General features: G+C 39.0%; 1 protein-coding gene across 3 annotated transcripts; it reads right to left on the reverse strand.

Annotated features, from left to right (window-relative positions):
* Window positions 1–1,242: 1,242 nt before the first annotated feature.
* On the reverse strand, window positions 1,243–20,599 carry rbm26 (RNA binding motif protein 26). 3 transcript variants are annotated; one of them, XM_088333778.1, is made up of 22 exons: window positions 20,158–20,599; window positions 19,864–19,982; window positions 18,503–18,621; window positions 17,957–18,042; window positions 17,622–17,893; window positions 15,722–15,997; window positions 14,584–14,823; window positions 12,470–12,610; window positions 12,229–12,369; window positions 11,904–12,012; window positions 11,668–11,827; window positions 10,459–10,647; window positions 9,850–9,945; window positions 9,717–9,776; window positions 9,544–9,642; window positions 9,332–9,406; window positions 8,527–8,700; window positions 7,281–7,385; window positions 6,467–6,670; window positions 5,872–5,958; window positions 3,897–4,010; window positions 1,243–1,683 (listed from the first exon to the last, which is right to left on the reverse strand). In XM_088333778.1, the coding sequence occupies exons 1-22, from the start codon at window positions 20,214–20,216 to the stop codon at window positions 1,594–1,596; spliced, it is 3,015 nt and encodes a 1,004-aa protein (XP_088189904.1). In that variant the 5' UTR covers window positions 20,217–20,599; the 3' UTR covers window positions 1,243–1,593. The 3 variants fall into 3 exon arrangements, with proteins under 3 accessions (XP_088189904.1, XP_088189905.1, XP_088189902.1); XM_088333779.1 differs by having other exon boundaries at window positions 9,850–9,942; window positions 17,957–18,045; XM_088333776.1 differs by having other exon boundaries at window positions 17,957–18,045.
* Between the last annotated feature and the right edge of the window lie 660 nt (window positions 20,600–21,259).

Below are 21,259 nucleotides of genomic sequence, written 5' to 3' on the forward strand. Positions count from 1 at the left end.
TTTATATAGCGTTTTTCAAGTCAATGACTTCCTAAAGCGCTTTACAATGTGCTCCACATTTCCCAATAGCAGCCTGGTATTGCAGCCATGTAAGACGCGAACCTGCTTGTTGGGGATATTATGGGTTCAGTGTCTTACCCAAGGACACTTCGACAAGTAACGCGGATGAGCCGGGATTCGAACTGGGATCCCTTGATCCCAAGACGAGTGCTCCTGAGCCATCTTAGTTCTAGATCTTGTGTGCTTCGTGAAGACTTTGAATTAGTGCAATACACCATGTTATTTGTAATATATTAATCTGCTATGGATAAAGTGATGCTAAAGAGAAGCATAAACATAACCATGGTAACTAAGCTTGCAATTATCAAAAAATACGAAGACGCACACCAACTCTGCTACATTGCATGGCTGTAACCAAACAATTGTTGAAAATAGGGAGGCGATTAAAGTAAAGGAACCTAATGACAAGTCTCGCAAGTGGAAGGTTTAAAATCTGTTTCACTTTCAATCCACCACCTCCTTACGTCCCCCACCCCTCCCTCTGCATCCACCCTCTACTCCACTCTACCATGTCAGAACAGGCGTAAATTTAATTTTTATTCACATGTATATTTGTTGTTTTATCATATGCACAAATAGATAGTATATATAACTATTTTGTGATTTCAATGTTTTTTTTCTGCGGTGTTAAGGGTTTGAGACAATAGCTAACTACCATAAGTTTATATCCCCTGCTATACAGCATCTTCACTTTACAGATTTAGGTCGTATCTCATCTTTTGCACAATCAGAAATAACCATGAGAGAAGCAGATACGAAAATAGATGTATTTAATATACAATTCCATAAAAACAGCTCCACAAAGGTTTGATTTCTTCAACTGGAAAAGTCACCTGCAACAAATATGAACATTTAGGGATTGCATGGACATTTCTAAAAAAATAGAGGGTAAATATTTCTGTTGGAATGGTAAAATAGGGGTGTCCTTACCTTGGAACGGAATCATTGACAAATTGAAGGACGAATTGTTCGGGAATATTGGTGAACAGAATCTTTTTTTAAGGATTACAGCTTGTTTAACTGCCATTTCTTTGTATTTTCACCTATTTTTCAGCAGTGCTTCCTGATATTTTTTAAATCTTTTACGTTCACCTTTTTAAAATTAAAACACTAAGAAATTTAACTTTTACACAAATGATACCAGACACCACATATTGACATAGGAACTTTCAAACGACCATGTAACACTATTCCGAAAAACTTTTATGGTCTATCATTATGGAAACAGTATTACAGGATTTGTTTTTCTCAAACCAAAAATTCAGAAAGCTGTCACATGTTCAAACAAAAGTAGTGATCCAGATACAAAATAAAAAGAAAAAAAAAACAATTCTACATTAAGAGCATTTAAAAAAAAAGTTTGCATTTGGAATACATGTTAAAAATGAATCAATGTTGCAGTTGTTTTTTTCAGCCAATTACATCCATCTGTATGCCATAAAGCCATGGTACCATGTCAGATTAATAAACAGGCGTGAAAATAAATAAATCGCTGGAAATCTGATTAGCGGACTCTGCCAAAGAACATAAACTTCATCTGCGCCAGGAGCGAGGTTCGTTGTCGTCTTCCTCCTCGTCGTCGTCCTGCAGCAAGGCGTCATCGCTTAGTGACTCTTCGGGGTACTTGAAAGAAATTTGAACAATAAATAAATAAGTGTGCTAAAGAGATCCCATTACAAGCTACAGATATAATCTCATTGTATAAAGACTGTGCATATTGGACAGGGTGCACGGCAAAGTTTGAAAGGGGGTATGATTGTGTAACGGCTCCCTCTAGTGTTCAATTTTGGAAAGAACACTGACCATTATGTAGAAAGCGATATAAATTCTCTGCAGAGCATCAAGCAGGGGTCACCAACCATTTTGAAGCCGAGATCAACTTTTTATATAAGTGATTACTTAGTCCAAAGAGCTGATATGCATTACAGAAAATAACAGCTCATCATCTTGTTAACTAGGTTGTTGCTATACGGTATCACCCGGCAGTAATTGTTACAAATAGGGTTTAAATAGGCTCACTGAAACACTAAAACATTTGCCTTGAACAGATACACAGAGTTCCAAAATGTTTCAACCCGTTTCGTAGGCTTATAATTTTGACCATTTTAGTTGGAATTACCTCAACCTTTACACCTTGTGTAGAAACGTTTTAAGAGTTGGTGTGCAACATTTTGCATTTCCATCTTTCAAGGTTAAGAAATGACGTTCACATCGGACAAAATTGAATTTTGAATCAGAGTTTGCTCGGACTTAGTCACGAGGACTAGCCTTTGTACCCCCTCCTCTTGCAGCCAACATTGAAGAACTAAAACAAAGAATTAAAGCTGCGCTGGAAACTTACCACAGAAACGCTACAGCGAGAATGGCACAAGCTCAAATACCAACTCGACATGTCCATAGTCACGGTATAGGCGCTCATATTAAAAATTTATGAAAATATGTCAGAACCAACAAATAGTCTTACTTTTAATTGTAAATTTAACTAATAAAACCTATGACCTTTAACATAAAGTGTATTTACCATATTTTCTGCACTGTAAGGCGTACCTAAAAGCCATTATATATTTCAGAAGCTGACCATGCGCCTTATAATACAGGGAGCCTTATATATGGATCAATATTGAGTCGCAAGGTCTCGCAACTAAGGCAAGCAGCTGCCGACTCAATTTTCCCTCGTAGGCGAAAGAGTCCGCTGGGATATATATACACCCCATATTTCATTTCCTAACCAATGTGTCATTCATAATTTGAATCGGTCACTATTGACTAAAGTTATTCGGAGGTAAAGGAGGAGGGTCCTTTTTAGCATTTACAAGCTCGTGCTAAAGCCGCATAAAACACAGGCTGCAATTGGACAAAAAAGATGTAAATCACAAGTTAGGTTGCTCTATGGCCTGTAGAAGAACATTTTTACTAGCCTGTATTTGGAAACAGGAATTATGGGGCTAAGCAGACAGCTGGCAACTAGCAACGTCCATCAAATGTGTAAAAAATTGGCCAAAGTAAAATACACAGTTGCAAAACTTGTAGTTCTGTTAACTGGTCATCAAAAAGTCCACTTTTGGAAACGCCTTGACCTACAGCATCGTAAATATGTATAAAATACAATGTTTCGTTTTTCAGATTGGGATCAAATTTGACAAGTTAACAAGCAGGTGAGGCTTCAAGCTATGGTCTCACCTGTTTTCCAGCTAACATGCCCATGGAACACACCTCTGCAGGCAATTAATTGCAAAAAAATAAAATAAAAACTTCTTGTGTGTTCCTACTCAGATTATTCAATGTTAATAAAATTATTATTCAAAATTCAGGGTCTTACCTTTCAAAAGAAACCAAAACCGTCCATATAAACGGCTCAAGAACAGCATCCAATTTACCTAGAGTCCATCTTGGATTCGGATTTTAGGCGAACTTTACACGAACATTAAGGAGTTAAATAGGTTGCATCTACAAGTTTCCAATATATGGGCATTTAGAATGGGGAGAAATCATTTTGAAACACCCCGTGGACAGAGTGAGTAACGTGTATATTCTAGGCTAAAATTAATTTTTGAAGAATTGATCATGTATTTATAAACACTGATCATGTCAATAATTCCTCATCCCAGTTAAAAATCACAATAAACAATTTGGTGACCCCGAGCTCAGCATTTTTTGGGCCTAGGCACTTTTCAGTTAAAAATTCCCAGGGGCACCACTAGTCGGTGCCGTTGCATGTCCAGTAAAAGTAAATCCAAATAAAAGAAAGCTTCTACTTGACCGCAGTTACATAAATTCTATAATTTCCCACTGCACACTATTTAAACACACTGCCATAGTAAAGAAATGTCACATACCTCATCATCCTCTGGCTCTACCTCGTTGGCATCCGCCGGATGAAGCGTCATGACAGGCTTGTGCCAAGCCAGCCTTAAATTCCGGTTGTTCATCCTGATGCCGTGGATAGCTGCCTGTAGTTTGGAAAAACGGAGCATGCAATAAGGCAATAAGATGAAAATACATTACAGTTTGACAAAGTATTACTGTAATCCTTCACTACATTCTGCGCTTTGCGGGTTGAAAAATATTCCCAGGTCCATTATCCCTGAACGCATATTGCTGCAACAAAATTTTGTTGGGCCTCATGGCTTTTTTTGGCGCTTCTGTCTACCCCAAATGTGAACTGCACTCGGGTTGCCCGCGATCCATAATCCCGGATCGCATATTGATGCGAGTGGGGACCAGCAGAGTGTATCCTATATGGGCCTGGCGGTTTTTTATGTCGTTACTGAATTTCTGTTTAAGATGAATTGATACTTGGCGGATTTTCGCATACCGTGAGGGGTTCTAGTCCCCAGTAACCGTGATAAACTGTAAAATGTATATTGTGATTCAAAGCATGTCAAGTCATGTTCATTTGTATAGACCTTTATCACTAGGAGTCTCAAAGGGCAGCACAGACCACAGATTATTGCAAACTACAGACTATTATGACACCATCCCTTGATCGAAAACTTACATGAGGGCAAGGAAAGGCTCAAAACTTTAACATGAGGTAAATGAAGAAAACTTTCCAGGGGACTGTTAGAAGAAATCATAAAAAGTTGAAAAATTGATAGAAGTATTCATGGAACAAGTCTCCGATAAGCCTATGGCTCAATGAGTGATCTCTTTTTCTCGGCAATTTGGTTTATGATGTGAGGTTTGTAGCAACATGCTAGAATATAATACCGTATTTTCCGCATTATAAGGCGCACCTTAAAGCCTTTTTTTCCCCAAAAGCCGACCATGCGCCTTACAATACAGTGCGCCTTATAGATGGATCAATATTAAGTCGCAAAGTCTTGCAACTAAGGCAAGCAGCCGCCGACTAGATTTTTCCCCGAAGGCGAAGTAGTCCGCGGTGTATGCTGGGATGTATATATCGGCATTTCATTTCCTAACCAATGTGTCAATCATCATTTGAATCAGTCACTATAGGCTAAAGTTATTCGGGGGTAAAGGGAGCGGATCCTTTTTATCATTTACAGGCTCGCATAGGCTGAAGGGGTAAAACAAAGCCTGCAATTTGCCGAAAAAGATGAATGTGAATCACACGTTGGGTTGCACTACGGCACAGAGAAAACATTTTTTACTATTCTGTATTTGTAAATATTTTACTCTTCTGGATTTACTACACTCACGGTTGTAAGAAGACCATGGTTAGGTATCATTATCGAACGTGATGGCTGCAAGAGAACTTAGGTGAGCTATGCGGCTTTATATTTTCCCGGTATCTTGTTTTAGAACGATCTTGATGTTTCTGTGATGAGTCTATTTTTAAACTTAATTCAATTCAAAGTGTTTATTGTCATATGCACAGTAAAGAACCCCGTATCCCTGCACAATAAAATTCTTACTTTTCTGTCCACACAGTTGCCAGCAAAAAATAAAATGGAAACTAAGAAATGTTTGGCATTTCTTGAATCCCAAGACTTTAACCTTCCGAATGGTATTTGGAACGATGCATTTGAGTGATTGGTGACATCGTACAGACACTGTTTCCGTACATGTCTGAGACACGTATTTGCTTCTTTGCAAGCTTTCAGAATGTTAAGGGGGTAATAAGTTTGACTGAACTATCTGACTGTTTTGTCGACGTTCCCATTGTAGCGCCTTATAATCGGGTGCACCTTATGTATGGAAAATATAGGACCAAAAACTATTTTTGGGGGTCCGCCCTATAACCCGGTGCGCGCCTTATAGTGCGGAAAATATGGTACATGTGTAATCAAATAGTTCAAATAAAATTACAGTATAATCTTTACATGGGGAGTAACCAAGGACACTCACCTGCTCAGCCTCTGCTCTCGTCCTGTAAGTGATGACTGCAGACAAGCTGTTTTCATCAATCCGGCAATCTTCGATTTCGCCAAATTGCTTTAAAATCATAGACATGGAAAATTGGTCACGACACCGTCTAATCACGCATCACTCTCAAAACAATCTCAAAACAAAACTGCCACCAAACATATGGTAGATATATATGATGATCCAAGGATGCAGTTTATATTTCCTTCTCCTTTACAGACGAGAAGTTATGTTTCTTCTGAAAAGATTGCTCGGTTTTACCGTAAATTAGGACATTCCCCCACTTCTCTTCTGGATTATTCAAGTGCTTTCTACCAAACTTCCCTACTGAGGAGTTCCAACAGATTGCTATTAAACGATTGAAGCACAGGGGAACTTCTTAAAGATGGAGTTAGAGATATTTGAGAGTCATAAAAATATTGTTTGTAGGTCATCTTCCACTAAACCCTTCAAATAAATAAAAAAACTATGATTTTCCCCTCTCATTTTATCATGTTCTAGATATAAAAATTACAGTTCTCGCTCATCTTTCTCAGTGGGAAAATTTGCACAACTGGTGGTGGACGATCAGACTTACAGCAAAATGTGGCAGCAGATCTACCCGCTCCGTGTCGGTGAAGGCCGAAATCTCCAGAGCTCTGGGTCGGTGGTCCACGACCGCGTGCAGAGAAACGCCCCGTCCCCTCCCTCTGGCACCTCTGCCACGGGCTCTCAGAGAGCCGCGCCCTCGGGACGGTACCCCGCGACCTCGACTGGACACCAACAGTCCCCGTTTAGCAGCCTGGGCAACGGCACAAAATAGGAATTTGCAGTGATTATGTCATTGAAACTCTGCCGCTTTTTAGTACTGTAGACCTATAGGATTTGTCGTCACACATTCCAATAATTTTTTAGATGTTGAATATTGCGCATTTTTCAGCCCCTTGTTTTATACATAAACATCAAATTTCTTAGCATGTCCAAAAACTTACAAAATTCAAACTTTACAGTGTTTGGTCTGTATCACTGAGTTACATCTGCAAGACGTCTGTCCTCCACGTCACATAAAATGTGGAATTGCTATTAAAATAACAATGCTCACTTTCTCTTGTTTCGTTCAGTTCAGAATATCATGTAACAAACTTTAATTGTTAGGCAACGGGTGCCAAGACCTGCAGTGATGCTATTGGGACACAAAAATAATAACTATGGAAAATAAGCATGTGATTATCAGAAAATACGATGAAGGTAACTCATCCGAACACATTAGCGGATTACCACAGGTTTATATCTCCTACATCATGGCAATTTCACTTAGGAATCAACACCTAAGAACAGAGTAATGTAGAATGTGGGGGGTTCTATTGTACTTTGACAATCCAACAAACCCTAAAATATAAGGACAACAGTACCTCTATTTGCAGCTGGGTATACTTCAGCTTCAACAAAGCAGTGTCTTCTCCAGCTTGTGTCTTCTTGTACAGGTCCAGCTCTGTATCAAGCAGTTCTTTTTGAGCCTGGGGAATAAACCAACTCCAGCCATTAGTACAATATAATGATTCAATTGTTGTTAAGTTGAGCATATAAAATTGCCTAAAAGGAACTCATAAACTAGCCACAAATGAACGAGTCTGTGGTTTGTCGAGTCTTAAATTGAAGTCGGTGTGCACTTTTCAGGGTTCCCTAATTTCAATTATTGCAGCCTTCAGTTTTGGGACCACAGGGAGCTGCACTTAGTGATGAAAGAAGCATCCACAATCTTCAGACCTTGGGAAGAAAGTTACTTGATGTTGAAGAGACTTGCATAATATTTGGTGTGAATGTAAGGTGCATAATCGAAAAGGAGAGTACATATGTGTGCTCCAAAGGCACCTCCCACTTTAATTTATTTTGACTAAGGTCAAACAGACCTCAGGAACAGACTGCAAGGGGAACACCTTGCTGCCTTCCCGAGAGTCTCCATAGATGGACCAAGCCCTGAAGTGTTAATTTTGGAAGAGCTATGGACATTTTCTTTACAAAGCCAAGAAAATAAATGTTCAATGGCAGAGTGCAAAGTGTGTCAGTAGTGGGTGAATGAACAATGGACTGAATGAGTGTGTGAATCAATTAATGACTTTGTGTCATGGTTTTTTGACTTAAGATTAAATTTGAAATATTCCTGATGTGCCTTTGTGTGCTCTTCAGGATGATACCAACCTGTTATCTCCATATAGGTCAATTTATATTACATTCAGTGGTCTCAAAATGCCCTAAAGACATACACCAGGCTTGAAAATGTACACACAAACAACCTATCCCGAGGGTCAGAGATCTACCCACCACAGTCTCCTAAAATCATATGAGAAACATAGGAAGGCTTCTGGCCCATCAAACGAAAAATAGATCAATGTTTTTGTGCAAATCTTAACCCAGTTTCCCTTTATTATCTTTTTTCCTTGTGTATCTGAGATGTGTCACAACCTATTGAAAGTTGTTTATATAACTTATTGTTTCATGATGTACAGTATTGCCGTTAACGTCGAGAGAACATCATTGCAATTTGAAACCTGTTACTTAGTAATAAACGTTTCTCAACTGTAAGGGAAAACAATTAAAACATAAATCACATTCAAAACAAGAAAAAAAAAGCATGCTAGGGATTCACCAAAGGATTACCTGGGCCTTGCTCTTGACTGTTTGCACTAGAATACTGCTACTGCTGCTCGAAATGCTTTTGATCTCCTCTTGCAGTTTGGTGATGCCCTTGGTTAAAGTGCCTAAGGTTTCCATGATCTTGGCTTTATCCTCAGCTTTCATTGTTTTGTTTTTCTCGAGTTTGGAAATCAGGAGCTGTAAATAGCAGGGGCACATTTGGAGAGTTTTAGAGGGCAAGAGTGCTTTATCCATTAGGAAGACAATTACAGACGCCGCCCTAATTACGAACGACATACATTCCGGAAAAGAAAAAGCTCGCCTCTTCTCTACACTTTACACCAACCATATTGAATGAATGCACGAGATATGAAACAATAAAATGTGCTGGAGATAGAGTATAGAATCTATACAGTATAGAATGTTTACACACGAACTAGGAAGCCAATTTTTTTTCTTCCGGGTTGATGCTGGGTGACCTCTCACAGTGCCACTCGCCGGTAGCGGCGGAAAGAAGCACTACAATACTGTCCTGTACTCGGGAAAAAGGTGCACAGATTACAAATCCAATTTACAGCAATGTCCGGATATTTTTCGACATCACGTCATCAAGTCGCAAGGTCATAAATTGGCGAGCGTCTGGAGTGGTCTAATTCTCTTTCTGCTAAATACACTTTAGGGGCTTCAAATTAAAAAGACTGAACACATAGATGGTTGACTGCTATTGAGGATTATTATCCGAATATTTAAAAGTAACTTATTTAAGCCACTGTCAAAGACTATTTAAAGAAACTTGCTTTGATGTTTTATTTCATCGAGAAATTGGTACCTTTTGGGTTTCAATGTGTTTTTCAAGGATTTCCTGCTTCTTCTTTCTCACATCTTGCTGTAGTCTCAGGGCTTCCTGTGAAAGCATTTAGTGGACAGGACATTATTAAACACAAGTGGTTTTGAAAAGTAAAACTTTGTTACAGTAAATGATCACAACCAATAAAACCGGGTTCATTGGTAGTCATCAAGAAGCACTATTTTCCCTCTAACCTGTTTCTTCTTCACAGAATCTTCAGTGGCTGTTTGGACTGCTTTTAAGGCTGCAGGATTATAGACAGTCTTTGACAGGCCTGCCGACGTTGAAAATACCTGAGATTGAAACACATAAAAGACAATTTTACATTATTATTAGGGAAAGAAAGATCTGGTTTAGTGCCACGTACCTTCTCAACAGGTTTAGCAGAGAAACCCAGACGCTCCTTAACGGACACTTTGCCAGGATTCTAAATCAGGAGGTGTTACATGACAGTGAAAACACAAAAATCTAAGAAGAGAAATAGCAGTGTTTGCACACACCTGAGAAGCAACACTGGAATCTTGTGACGGCTCTGAGCTTGCAAGAGGCCCGAGGCGATCTTTGACGGACTGCTTCAATGAAGTTGCTAATGGCTGCTAAATGATAAAAGAAAATATTTAAATCCTCTTGAAACGATTCTTTCAAAATACCACATACATGACTGTAACCAAGTTATTGTGTCGTGTTTTCCACAAAAAAAGACAAGGTAAAAATTCAGAAACAATTTAAAACTAAGAGGAAATTCAGAGCAAGCAGTGAGAGCAATGTAGGAATCATATTGCGTGTAGGTCAGGAGTGAGAAAACTATGGCCTACTTCTGGCCCATCAAACGAAAAAATAGATAAAAGTTTGTGCAAATCTTAACCCCTTTTCCCTTTATTATCTTGTTTCCTTGTGTATTGCCAAGGTATCAGATTCCAGACTGTCAGTAGATATAAAAATATCAAAATATATCATTTTTCCTCCTGGCCTGGCCCCTCTCCCAATTTTTACCCCAATCTGTCTCACGAACCAAACAGTTCGCCCACCATCCCTGATCTAGGATGTAAACTGTAAAGCTTACCTACCCCCCAAAAAAAGAAAACACACACAAAAAAATAATACTTTACCATGGGTGGCTGTGATTGCAACTGCTGCATGTGAGTCGGCCGTTGTCCGTCATTGGCATTCTCCCGAAACCAATGCACTCGGATGAAGCGGTTGTTGAGGACGGCCTCTGTGCTTTGAATGGCCCGCTTTGCCTCTTCTGGGGATGCAAACTGGATCAGCGCACCCTCCGGGTCATTCTGGTAGGCCACCTTTAAAATTAAAAAGGACATTGTCACTGATAGAAAAACATTGGTTGGGGGTGAAAAACACAACTATTCATCCAACAATGAATACTTTGTTAAGGTGCAACCTAGATAATGAATAAAAAAAAAAACAATTAACCAGACCTCAGCCAATTATCGGCATTGATATTTGGGAATTTAACGGACATCTGTAAAGGAATTTGGTTTTTTTTGTACAGGCCAATTATTTAGGCTCAGATGCTGCTGAGCCTCTCTCTTCCTGTCCTCCCTTCTTCTGTCTCGGAAGCTACCCACCTCGCTCCTTCTGATTGGAAAAGCGACAGAACAGAGCCACTGAAATGGAGTAAACAACAGTAGCTCTGTTAACTCCCGACATGCCTGTTAATCAAGACAGCTGATAGGGATTTTTGAGAATATTGACTCTGTGGTAGAAAAAGATGTGGGTGATTGAGGGAGCATAAAAAGTGTAGTCAATTTGCTTTAGGGAAGCATTTTCAGACGGAGACAGATATATTAGTTCTTATTATAACATTAGTTTGTCAATCAAGCATGTTACGCCAATTTCTAAGCTTTTACAGTAAATGAATATTGGCTCCAAATATTGGTTATCGGCTGCCTCTTAATAATAATTGATATTAGAACTGAAAAACCCATTACGGTCGATCCTTATTCACAGCCCAATGTGGCCGTTGGTTAGTTTACGGTATTTTCTGATTAAATACCATCTCAGTAGCAAATGGCGCCATTGAAAAATGCTTTCTCGAAACCCAAACGGAAATCCAAAGGCACTTGTAGTAATTTAAAATTCCATCTCTTGAATTGGGGAAATTTCAGTTAACCAAAAGAAAAATGGGGGTAATTTTGTGGACCATTTTGTACTGGTTTTACAGGTATATTCTTGAAAACCTCTGACACAGGCACACTCACTCAAACAAGTTACATATTAGCTCATGGGCAGAATTGCTTAACTTTGCACTACCAGATACTAGACTAACAAATAAGACTTTCAGTCAAAGGAAAGCCTACCTGCAGGTTGACGATGGTCCCAAACTTGCTGAAATGCTCATTGAGTTTGCTGATGTTGTTGAGTTCGGCGGGAATTTGCCGAACCAGCAGCTTGGCATTAGAAGAGTTGAAGGGAGGCCTTCTGTGGTAGCCCAAATGGTTGGGTATGTTATAGTTAGAGCTGAAGGGCAAAACAAAAACTGTCAACGCTAGTTGACTTTCGTTAACCAGCCAAAAAATACTTCATAACGTCTTACGTGTCAAACCAAGGTTTCTTGTGGAGAATACCTCCATCGTGTACACCGGCAGGCCTTTTTCTCAAGCCTGAATCCATAACAATTCTCATACTATTGTTTGGAACCTTGTCTGTGGAACAAGGAAGAATAACTGACTGCATTTATGGTACAATTCTGGTAGACAGAAATGATTAAAATTGACCATCAATAAAGCCAGCTACATACTGGACAGAAAAAATACTTCAATCAATGTATATGTATTAATCAACATTGTAAAGCCAATTTTGTTTGGGGAAAAAAAAAACAATTGATACGGAATGAAATTATGTCGTCAGATAAGGCCTACCTTTCTGTGGTTTGTCCACATCCCCCATTGTGAGGCCAATCAAGTTTGGCCTCTGGGCATTGACCCGGTGCGGATACATTGGCCTCGGGCCACTTGTTATACTGGGAGCTTCAGGGTTATACACATCAGTTTCATACGTATCTACCACATTTAGTAAAACAAGGGTGAAGACAATATTTGTGTCAGCATATTTGAGACGCAATAAATCAATTCCTAAAAATAATAGTTTCATAACTTTTACCTGGGGGGAAAAGTGGTGTAGAAATTGAGGGCACTGAAGAACGCATACCAGAGGTTACAATAGTGGGAACAGCGCTTGTAATAGAGTTTGGAGGAGCATCCATTCCAGACGGTTGGAGTGGAGGGAGAGGCGGAGGTGGACCTAGGAGGCAGGTAGAAAAGTGAGTGGTGTAAGAACATCTCTATGAGGGATGGAGTGAATTTTCGGCATCAAAAATGCTCCGCTTTGACTAAAAGAATAAAACCAAAAACAGACTTCCAAAAGAATGATTTTGGGATGACGCCACATTTAACGTGAGGCGAGACATGTGAAGCTGAATTTCACTAGGAAGGTTGTTGCACATCACAGCTGCTTGTTTTCAATTTTGCATTCGAGAAGAAGTTTGTCAGAACAGGAGCTTTGCCAAGAATTTACCAAGATGAAATTTTCTGAAAAGGTCATGTATCCTTCTGCTTCCACGATTTTGATAGCTGCTAGCCAGACTTTGGCAAATGTTGACACGTCAGGACTACAGAACAAACTATATACATTTCAGCTGTATTTTCCCTCAGAAACAAGATAAATTATTTTACTATTATTTATATGTACTGGACAAGCAAGTGGGACTTGTCTGGTGCATTAAACTGCGCTGACTATCGCAGCATCATTGTCCTGACCATTAAAGGCTAAAATGCCCCCCAAAACATGTACTGTCTTTGGAAAAGGAGCGACTGTTCAGAGCAGCAGCTATAGGCCATTTATTTTTCATCATAACCAACCACTTTACTGAAAGTACCGGCGTAGAATGAACTTGCCTGTATAATTGCATGAAAATGGGTCAGGGCTAAAAAGGGTGTGCGTGAAATACCGCATTTATTAGTGTATAACGCACACCCGTAATTTTTTATCAGCATAAAATTTTGATCAACTTTTTTTCAGCTCAAACTAAGCATTGGAAGTGACAAGCGTTGAATACATCTGCCCATGAAACAAATAATTAATTGACAACTATGAAAACGAGACCAACATAAAATTTATAATACATTTATTTCATGTCCTTCAGAATCTGATTCATCATCAGATAGACCAGGGGTCAGGAACTTACGACTCAAGAGCCAGATATAACTCTTTGTGAGTACATCTGGCTAGGGGATAGAATGAGACCTTTGGCATTTTCCCGAATCATTCTAAATGTGAACAGAGCTTTGCGGACCGTCCTTCATGCAAAGCCAATGAAACACTGATTATTCAAAGGGTTGGGTCCAGTATATATTGGGCAGTGTTTTCCCACCACTGGTGCCGTGGCAGAAATTTTATAGTTTGTATATCTAAATATAAGACAGCGGCTCTGGCAGTATTATCATTCCATAAATGTTATCAAATCATAAAACGCCACACAGTGAAAAAAAATACGCTGAATAATTATATAGCCTTTGTCTAGAGACCAGGTTAAGCAGTTTTGTGTTATTTTGTCCTGAAATATATAGTGTGGCACCCTCATAAGTGTGTGTGTGTATATAAATATATATGAATAAAGGTTCCTGACCCCTGAGATAGACAAAACAATTGATTCCATTGTTGTACTTATTTTCCGTTTATTTTTATCTTTTGGGACGAGTTTGTTGTCTTCATTTTTTAACATTAGTCTCTGGTACCTTAAATAAAAAAATGCGATGAGACAAAATCAAATGTGCATCACACGCAAATCTATACAGTACTCCTGCCTGCTCAAAATGCACTGATCTTAATTCAAACGCACCACCTCCAATTGCCCGATTCACTCTAGGAAATCTCACAACAACCCCGACTCCACTGTAAAACAATTTCACCCAGTAGGTCACTCTTTCTGACTTCAAATCGGTGAATTACATCTTAAGGTGAGATATAGTCATGCCTGTATGAAAATTTATAAGAAAACATCCAAACTTAAGCAAATAATATGCAAGTCAGGTTTCTCTGATGGTATGCCGTTTAACCAAATCAGTGTTATTTTATTTCTGTTTCGGTCTTTAGGCAAGGATTAAAAATTTTCCATTTTCGTACAATACTTAGTGTAGTAGACCGTTATTTCGCAATATATGTCTCATGAATAAAGTTGATTTTCCAATTCCAATAAAACCAATCTTTATTATCACCTGCAACTGGTGGAAGACTTGGCGGCAGAGTGCCTGGCGGGGGCACAGGTGGCCCAAGATTCACAGGTGCAGGATTCATCAGTGGCGGAGGCGGAAGACCTGGAGGCGGAGGACCGTCCACGCCAGGGATGGGTGGAGGTTGGAAAGGCAGCATACTGGGAAGACCAACATCCTCCACAACAACCGGATCACTTCCATGATCGAATGGGCACATGTCTCCTCGCATGCAGAAGCCTTTCTCTATAAGAGTCATGACAACGAAACCAAAAATAATTTAGAGTGCAACAAGCTCATAATATGCACTAGGTCTACAGCTTATCGGCCCGCTCAAAAATCAGCATTGATATTTGGGATTTTAAAAAATATTGGTATCGGCATATTCCCTTTCACACGAAAGCGCACTTGTTTTTTTTCTTTGCTACTCAGCGCTGCGCTTGCAATAGAACGAGTGTTGCAATCATCATCTCTACAATGCGTTAATTAAGAAATATTGATTGGCTTGATTAAAACGAAAAAAGTGATCGTTTTCTATATAATGGGTTTATTTAACCATATTAATGTGAAAGTCACCAACACTGGAGGCAACCCAATGCAGTTAAACACCAAAAAAATCACTAGCACGACGAGTTTAACACAAGGAGGCTTTATATAGCGCACTATAGTAGCCTTATTGTACTGCATGTTTATTGTACGTAATTAAACACTGATCTAGTAACCAGAGAGGCATTGTGAAAGAGGCCCTGGTTTTATTTGGATTTTCCCATGTAAACAATTGTTTGAATTTAATTTAAAATCGGATTACCCTACCAACTGTTTGCAAAGAAAAACACACTTCAAACCTATTGTTTTGTGTGGCTTTGTGAGACTACAGAGGAATACCAAACTTGTTTGTCATGTCAAAGGGAAAGATTAGTTGTGTTGAAATTGTAATTTACTGTAAAAGGTTACAGAGCGCTGAAAAGTTTTAGTTGAACGTATAACAATCAGTTTCTTTCAGCATTATTGAAATTTCTTATGCCAATTTTTAAGCTTTTACAGCAAATTAATATTGGCCTCCTCTTAACGCTAATAATAGGTAACAGCCCCGAAAAACCCATATCGGTCGATCCTTAATATTCACCCTTCTTTTTTTCCTCACCGTCATAATCCCGGCACCGTTTCCTCGGTTGAGGAGGTGGTCCTCTGAAAGATCCGCGATCCACGGGGTGCTCCGGACGGAAATCTGACCAACTTTCAGTTGTGTTGTTGCTGTGATGAAGAGTGGGTGCGATAACTGTGATGGCGCTACTCAGTGTTGGCACAGGGAAATGGGACGTGGTTGCGTTGGAAACCATAACCGGTAGACCGTAACCCTCGGTGCCTTCCAATCTGTCCGGTCGGTCGTGATCGTACTTCGACTTCAACGGATCCCGTTCTTTAAGATAAGAGGTTGACAAGTTGAAAACTGTTACGTAGATAAAATGTAACAAATGATTTTTCCCTAAAGTGCTTCATAACTAAAATGTACAGTAGATCCTCATCGTACGATGACCCGGATTGACATTTTTACTTTACAGTCATTGGCACACGGAGCTGCTTTGTTCGCGAAAGACATTTTATTCAGGGATTCTTGTTGTTGAATTTGTTGAGTTTAAAATGCCATGAAACGTGTCAAGAATAAAACAAAACCGAAAAAGCCAATCGTGCAATATCCTGAACTCAAGCTTGCACCCCACCCAGTTTTATCCAGAAGACATGACAGCACTGTCATAACAAGTGTCAAAATTCTGACCCAGACATTCATTTTCCACCAAAAATCGTATGACAAGACTTGCAAAGGCATCGGCTTACTTCCGAAATAGTACTATATTTCAAATGTGATGAAGCACTCCTTGACAGACACCTACACCTGTGACTCAACGCCATAGTAAGCTAAATGGTAAATGTTCTGCATCTAAATGGCGCTTCTTTAGAGAGACGGACGGTGCTTAACATCCCTTATGATCTTTTCCTGCATCACTTCAGAAATAGGAGTGATCACGGTGTTTTTAATTTTGCCCGACGCCACAGGAAAACCTATATTTGTAAAAAGTGGTAACGTAAATTTGTGTCTCAGCAATGAGAAAAAAGGCTCAACATGGGATTCGGTGCTTTCATCATGTCCCTGAAATGAAAGTTCTCGCTTGCCCCCCAAAAAATGATAGTCTACAAATCTTTTAAAGATGCACCTATTTTTTCACCTTCTCGCTGTTACGCACAGTTTCCCTTCGCACTTGCTCGTTGGGCTCTAAATCTTTTGGGCAAATAGAGCAAAGTGTGCTTAATTAGAGCCAGTGGTAGCTTTGTAGTTGTTACCACTTGTTGTTTGAAGGCTAGAACTGACAAAAAAATACATTTTCCTGATTGCGAAAGGCTTGCTGGTTTAATCAACACGATCGTGTATTTTCTTGGGTTTACATTAACTGATTAAGATATGTTTAAAGCCAGCAGAGAAGGCATTACAGGTCGTCAATGCCCACCACCGATTTCTTTAGTTACTGGGGGCAAAAGATGTTCACCTGAGCATGTTGCTTTTTTACAGAAAAACACCTGTGAATGTCCATGCTGGTGCTGGGAGGATGACCAGACACATAGCTTATTCTTATGAGACAATTAAGCTAGGCTGATTATTGTAGCATTTGATTGCATGCATCTTAAATAAGGACTAATATATGATGACAACAAAGTAATGGAATTGGGTGGTAAAATCACTGTTCAACATAACCACTGTATAACATATTCTCCCTGTACTACACCGAACCTCTACAGAACTCCAGCCAAGCGAAAGAGTGTGGAGGAGAGGCAAGGAATCAATTGGACTGAGCAATTTCAAGGTAGTAGCGTTGTTCATTTTATTTTGCCTTTTTTTTTACGTTAGATAAAATTAACACGGAACTATCAATCCTTGAAAAAAAAAAAACTGTCTCGTGATAACACAATCGCACTTATCGATTAGATTTTGGTTAATCATGCAACCTTACCCCCGGTTGATTTTCTTTTAGAAATAAAACACATCTTACCTCTACTCCTGCTCCTTGAACGAGTTCGGCTATGGGAAGGACTTCCGCTATGGGCTCGTTCACGGTCGCGATCTCTGTCACGATCTCTTTCACGCTCTCTGTCACGCTCCCGAGTGCGACCTTTGCTCCAACTCCTGCTTCGGCTACGACTGTAACTACGACTGCGTCCCCTCCTTCGATTGTAGCGATCACGGTAGGAGTCCCTTCTGGGTGGGTTGCGGTCATAATCCCTTTTCCTGGGACGGTCATCTCTCTTGCGATCATCTACTCTTCTGAAAATATGAAGACAATATGTAACAGCCTTTACAACACTTCTCAGACAGTTTTCCACACACCTATCTCTACTGTAGCGAGAACTTGACGGTGGCGGGCTGTTTACTCTCCGAGATAACTTTTTGTCACGTTCTTCTTCCTTGTTTGCCTGCTTGACAAAAACAGTTTCGTTACAAAGGTGCTGTTATGATCGTTTCGTCCTCAGAATTGCTTTGTAAAATGAACGCTTTATTTTGAACATGTATAAAGAAAAAACAAAAAAATGTATTTTGAAGACGATGAAAATGAATGAAGAAAATAACAAATACCAGTTAACCTATACATGTCCACAAAAATACACTCATACATGCAAAAATATAAACACACACACGCTTACAAACACATATGCATCATTTATATTTTATTTATCATCAGTGATGTCTCTATAACCATTCAGAAATACGTAATTTTATTGTTTTAGACAATTATATATTGGTACTTTGTCTTATACATCTTCAAATTGTTCTTTTTCATAATAGTTCCAACATTTGTTTTTTGTACCTGAAATCATGCATTAACTTACAACCTCCTTACCAGTCTTAAAATTTCCCCCAAACAACTAAAGTTACCTCATCTTTTTTCGGCTCATCTTTCTCCACCTTGACTAAAGTGGGTTGCAGTTCAGTCTGAGGCAGGTAGCTTTTGTTGTCTATTGCTTCAAACAGCTTGTCCACAAATTGCTGCGTCTCTGAAAGAGAATTAAAGTTAACAACATTGAAATAAATCAAATCTACAGAATTGCCTAGATTTTTGCGCTTAATCCATTCTGTACTCACCCGTATTAAGTGAATTTTTGCTAAGAAGTAACCAGCTATGTAATACAGTCACATTACTGCGCAGGGCAGTTTCCGTCATATTTTTATGTTTCATGTGCATTGGCTTATTCCCCAAAAATATTTGCGTTTTTTTTAATGCACATTCAGGTGAAGACCGATATATGGGCTCTTATAACATTAGTTAGTTAGTCAAGCATGTGTGTCTGTGATTGAAAGCATAAAAAGCACACAAAAGTGGAAGGCTAAGTGATTAGCTGTTACCATAACATTATTCCGTCAATCTGGGCCTAAAACAGTAGTGCCTTCTTTTAATTTGCAAGCTCAGTTTAAATTTTGGGGGGTTTTCGCAATACGGTTCTAGGTGGGTTTTTAAAGATGCCTTAAATTTAAGTCACATCGGTTGTAAAAAATTGGGGAGCTATTGAAGTTTTTACATACCTTTATACGAGTTGCTGCTGAGCCTAATTTTATTTGTGCGCCATTAATTTTTGATTCAAGTGAAAGATTAGTCATGTTATTTGTGTTGAAATTATCTTTTATTGGCAGCTATTTGAGTTTTATTTGAATTTGTTTAAAATATACTCTATTTTTTGCACTATTGAAAAAAATTCCAATTTTGAGGTTTATACAGCAAATAAATATTGGCCTCATTTTAATATTGATAATCTGTATTGATGTCAGCTATGAAAAAAAAACCCATATCGATCGATCCTTAGAAATTACATCAAATTTTGTGCTTGCCCCCCCTGGTCAGATCTCTCATAAATTGTATTTATAAGGTACCCATTCATTCAGATTACTCCAATCAGAACACAGGAAATAGAAGGTTGTTTGCCAATTGGTTTGAGTTTACAGGTGCAAATAAAGTGACGCTGATTTTCGAAAACATCAGCAGAATATGAAAAAATCTGTTAAGCCCATAGGACGCAAAAGCGGAACCGCAATATGGCGAGGAAATAGTAGGGTAAAACAAAATGCAGATTAAGGATATCTAATACAACAAATATTAAAATACACGCATTTAGTTATATAAACAATTAAACAAAGATTGATGTCTAAACGTGACAAGGCAAAGATCAACCAGGTGAGGAGAGCGACCAAAACACCAAATTAGAGATCGAAAAAAAAGCAGATACTATAGGTTAGAAACGTACCTATCTGGAGAAACACATCCAACTGGTCAATACACAATGCTTTGAGTTCCTTTTCAGTTTTATCTTTCTTCACAAGGGCAACAACATACTTGGCGAGAGCTGATGGGTCTGCATCGCAGCTACAAGGAAAAAACAATAACAACGTTTAAATCCCTAGACATTTTGCTGGCAATGCATGCATGTTACTTAATAAACTATGAGTGCCAGACAAAATACTTAGGGTGCAAAATCCCATTCAAAGTTATGAGTTTATTATAAGGCTGACTTGAGTTGTTGGCTAACATTTCTACTTACATCGGCTCGAGTGTGTCAGTCAGCCACGTTTTCAGAGCATCCAAATTTTCTATTATCATTTTTTATCCGCCGCAAATTGTTTTAATCACAAATGCGCGAATTTATTAAACACCTCGATAAGAAATGGACATTTGCTGTCGTAGGTGGCCGCTTTAGTCCTTACTTGAAGCTAAAATGCTAACCGCGCTGTTAGCTTAACTTAGCGGCAACAATGCTTGGCTGACTTAGCGTTAAATCCCAGGCCGCAAAACGTGCTATACAACGCAATAGTTACGGATTAGCGTTGCAAGTGCACTTTGTATCAAATCTTTGCACTAAGCAGATTCTAAATTAGGATTAAAATAAAACTGTTAAAATGCGTCTAATTTGCACGCTGAATTTATCACTTCATTTACACCTTTCAGTAGCTAGCGTGCTGTTAGACTATTCACTTCCGCTTTATGATCTCGTTGAAAGCTATCGCGATACTTTACTCAAGACACGTTTCACTTAGGTGATTTTGTAAACAAATCACTTCTGTGTTTACAGTCAAGAATAAAGCTGAAATAAAGAATTGGTTGTGTATCAAATGATTATACTGTTTGCGAAGCTATAAAAACATACCAAAATCAAGTACGTTTGGAAACATTGGGATTGTTGTCGTGACGATACTTTAGAACATACTTGAGAACCTCGCTACAACGCGGCTCATTTTTCACGGTTTTACTAATTCACCGATTTTCCTGGTGCATTGTGTTCAGCATTGATTGGCTAAACAGTCCCTCCGCTTTCTGAAAATTACATTGCACAATTGTTCTGATTCACTAACAACTTAAGCCATTCTCTTGTAAATAGTTCCCCATTTCATTCATTCGATTTATTTGTCCCAACATTCTTTTTATCTTATTTGCCTTTTAAGTCTTTTATTCTGTTTATCCTGGCGAGCCACATCTAATCTCACTGTAAAAAACAGTGTTCACTATGTTGTTATCAATGACAGTAAATATTATTCTATTCTATTCTATTTTATTCTGAGCAGTAGCTCCGGAGGTAGAGCGTTCGTCTTGGGATCTAGAGGTCTCAGGTTCGATTCCTGGCTCCTGGGAATGTCGAAGTGTTCTTG

This window comes from Urocampus carinirostris, chromosome 4, assembly GCF_059441175.1.
Source record: "Urocampus carinirostris isolate Australia breed hairy pipefish chromosome 4, RoL_Ucar_1.0, whole genome shotgun sequence".
In the NCBI taxonomy this organism is placed as follows: domain Eukaryota; kingdom Metazoa; phylum Chordata; class Actinopteri; order Syngnathiformes; family Syngnathidae; genus Urocampus; species Urocampus carinirostris.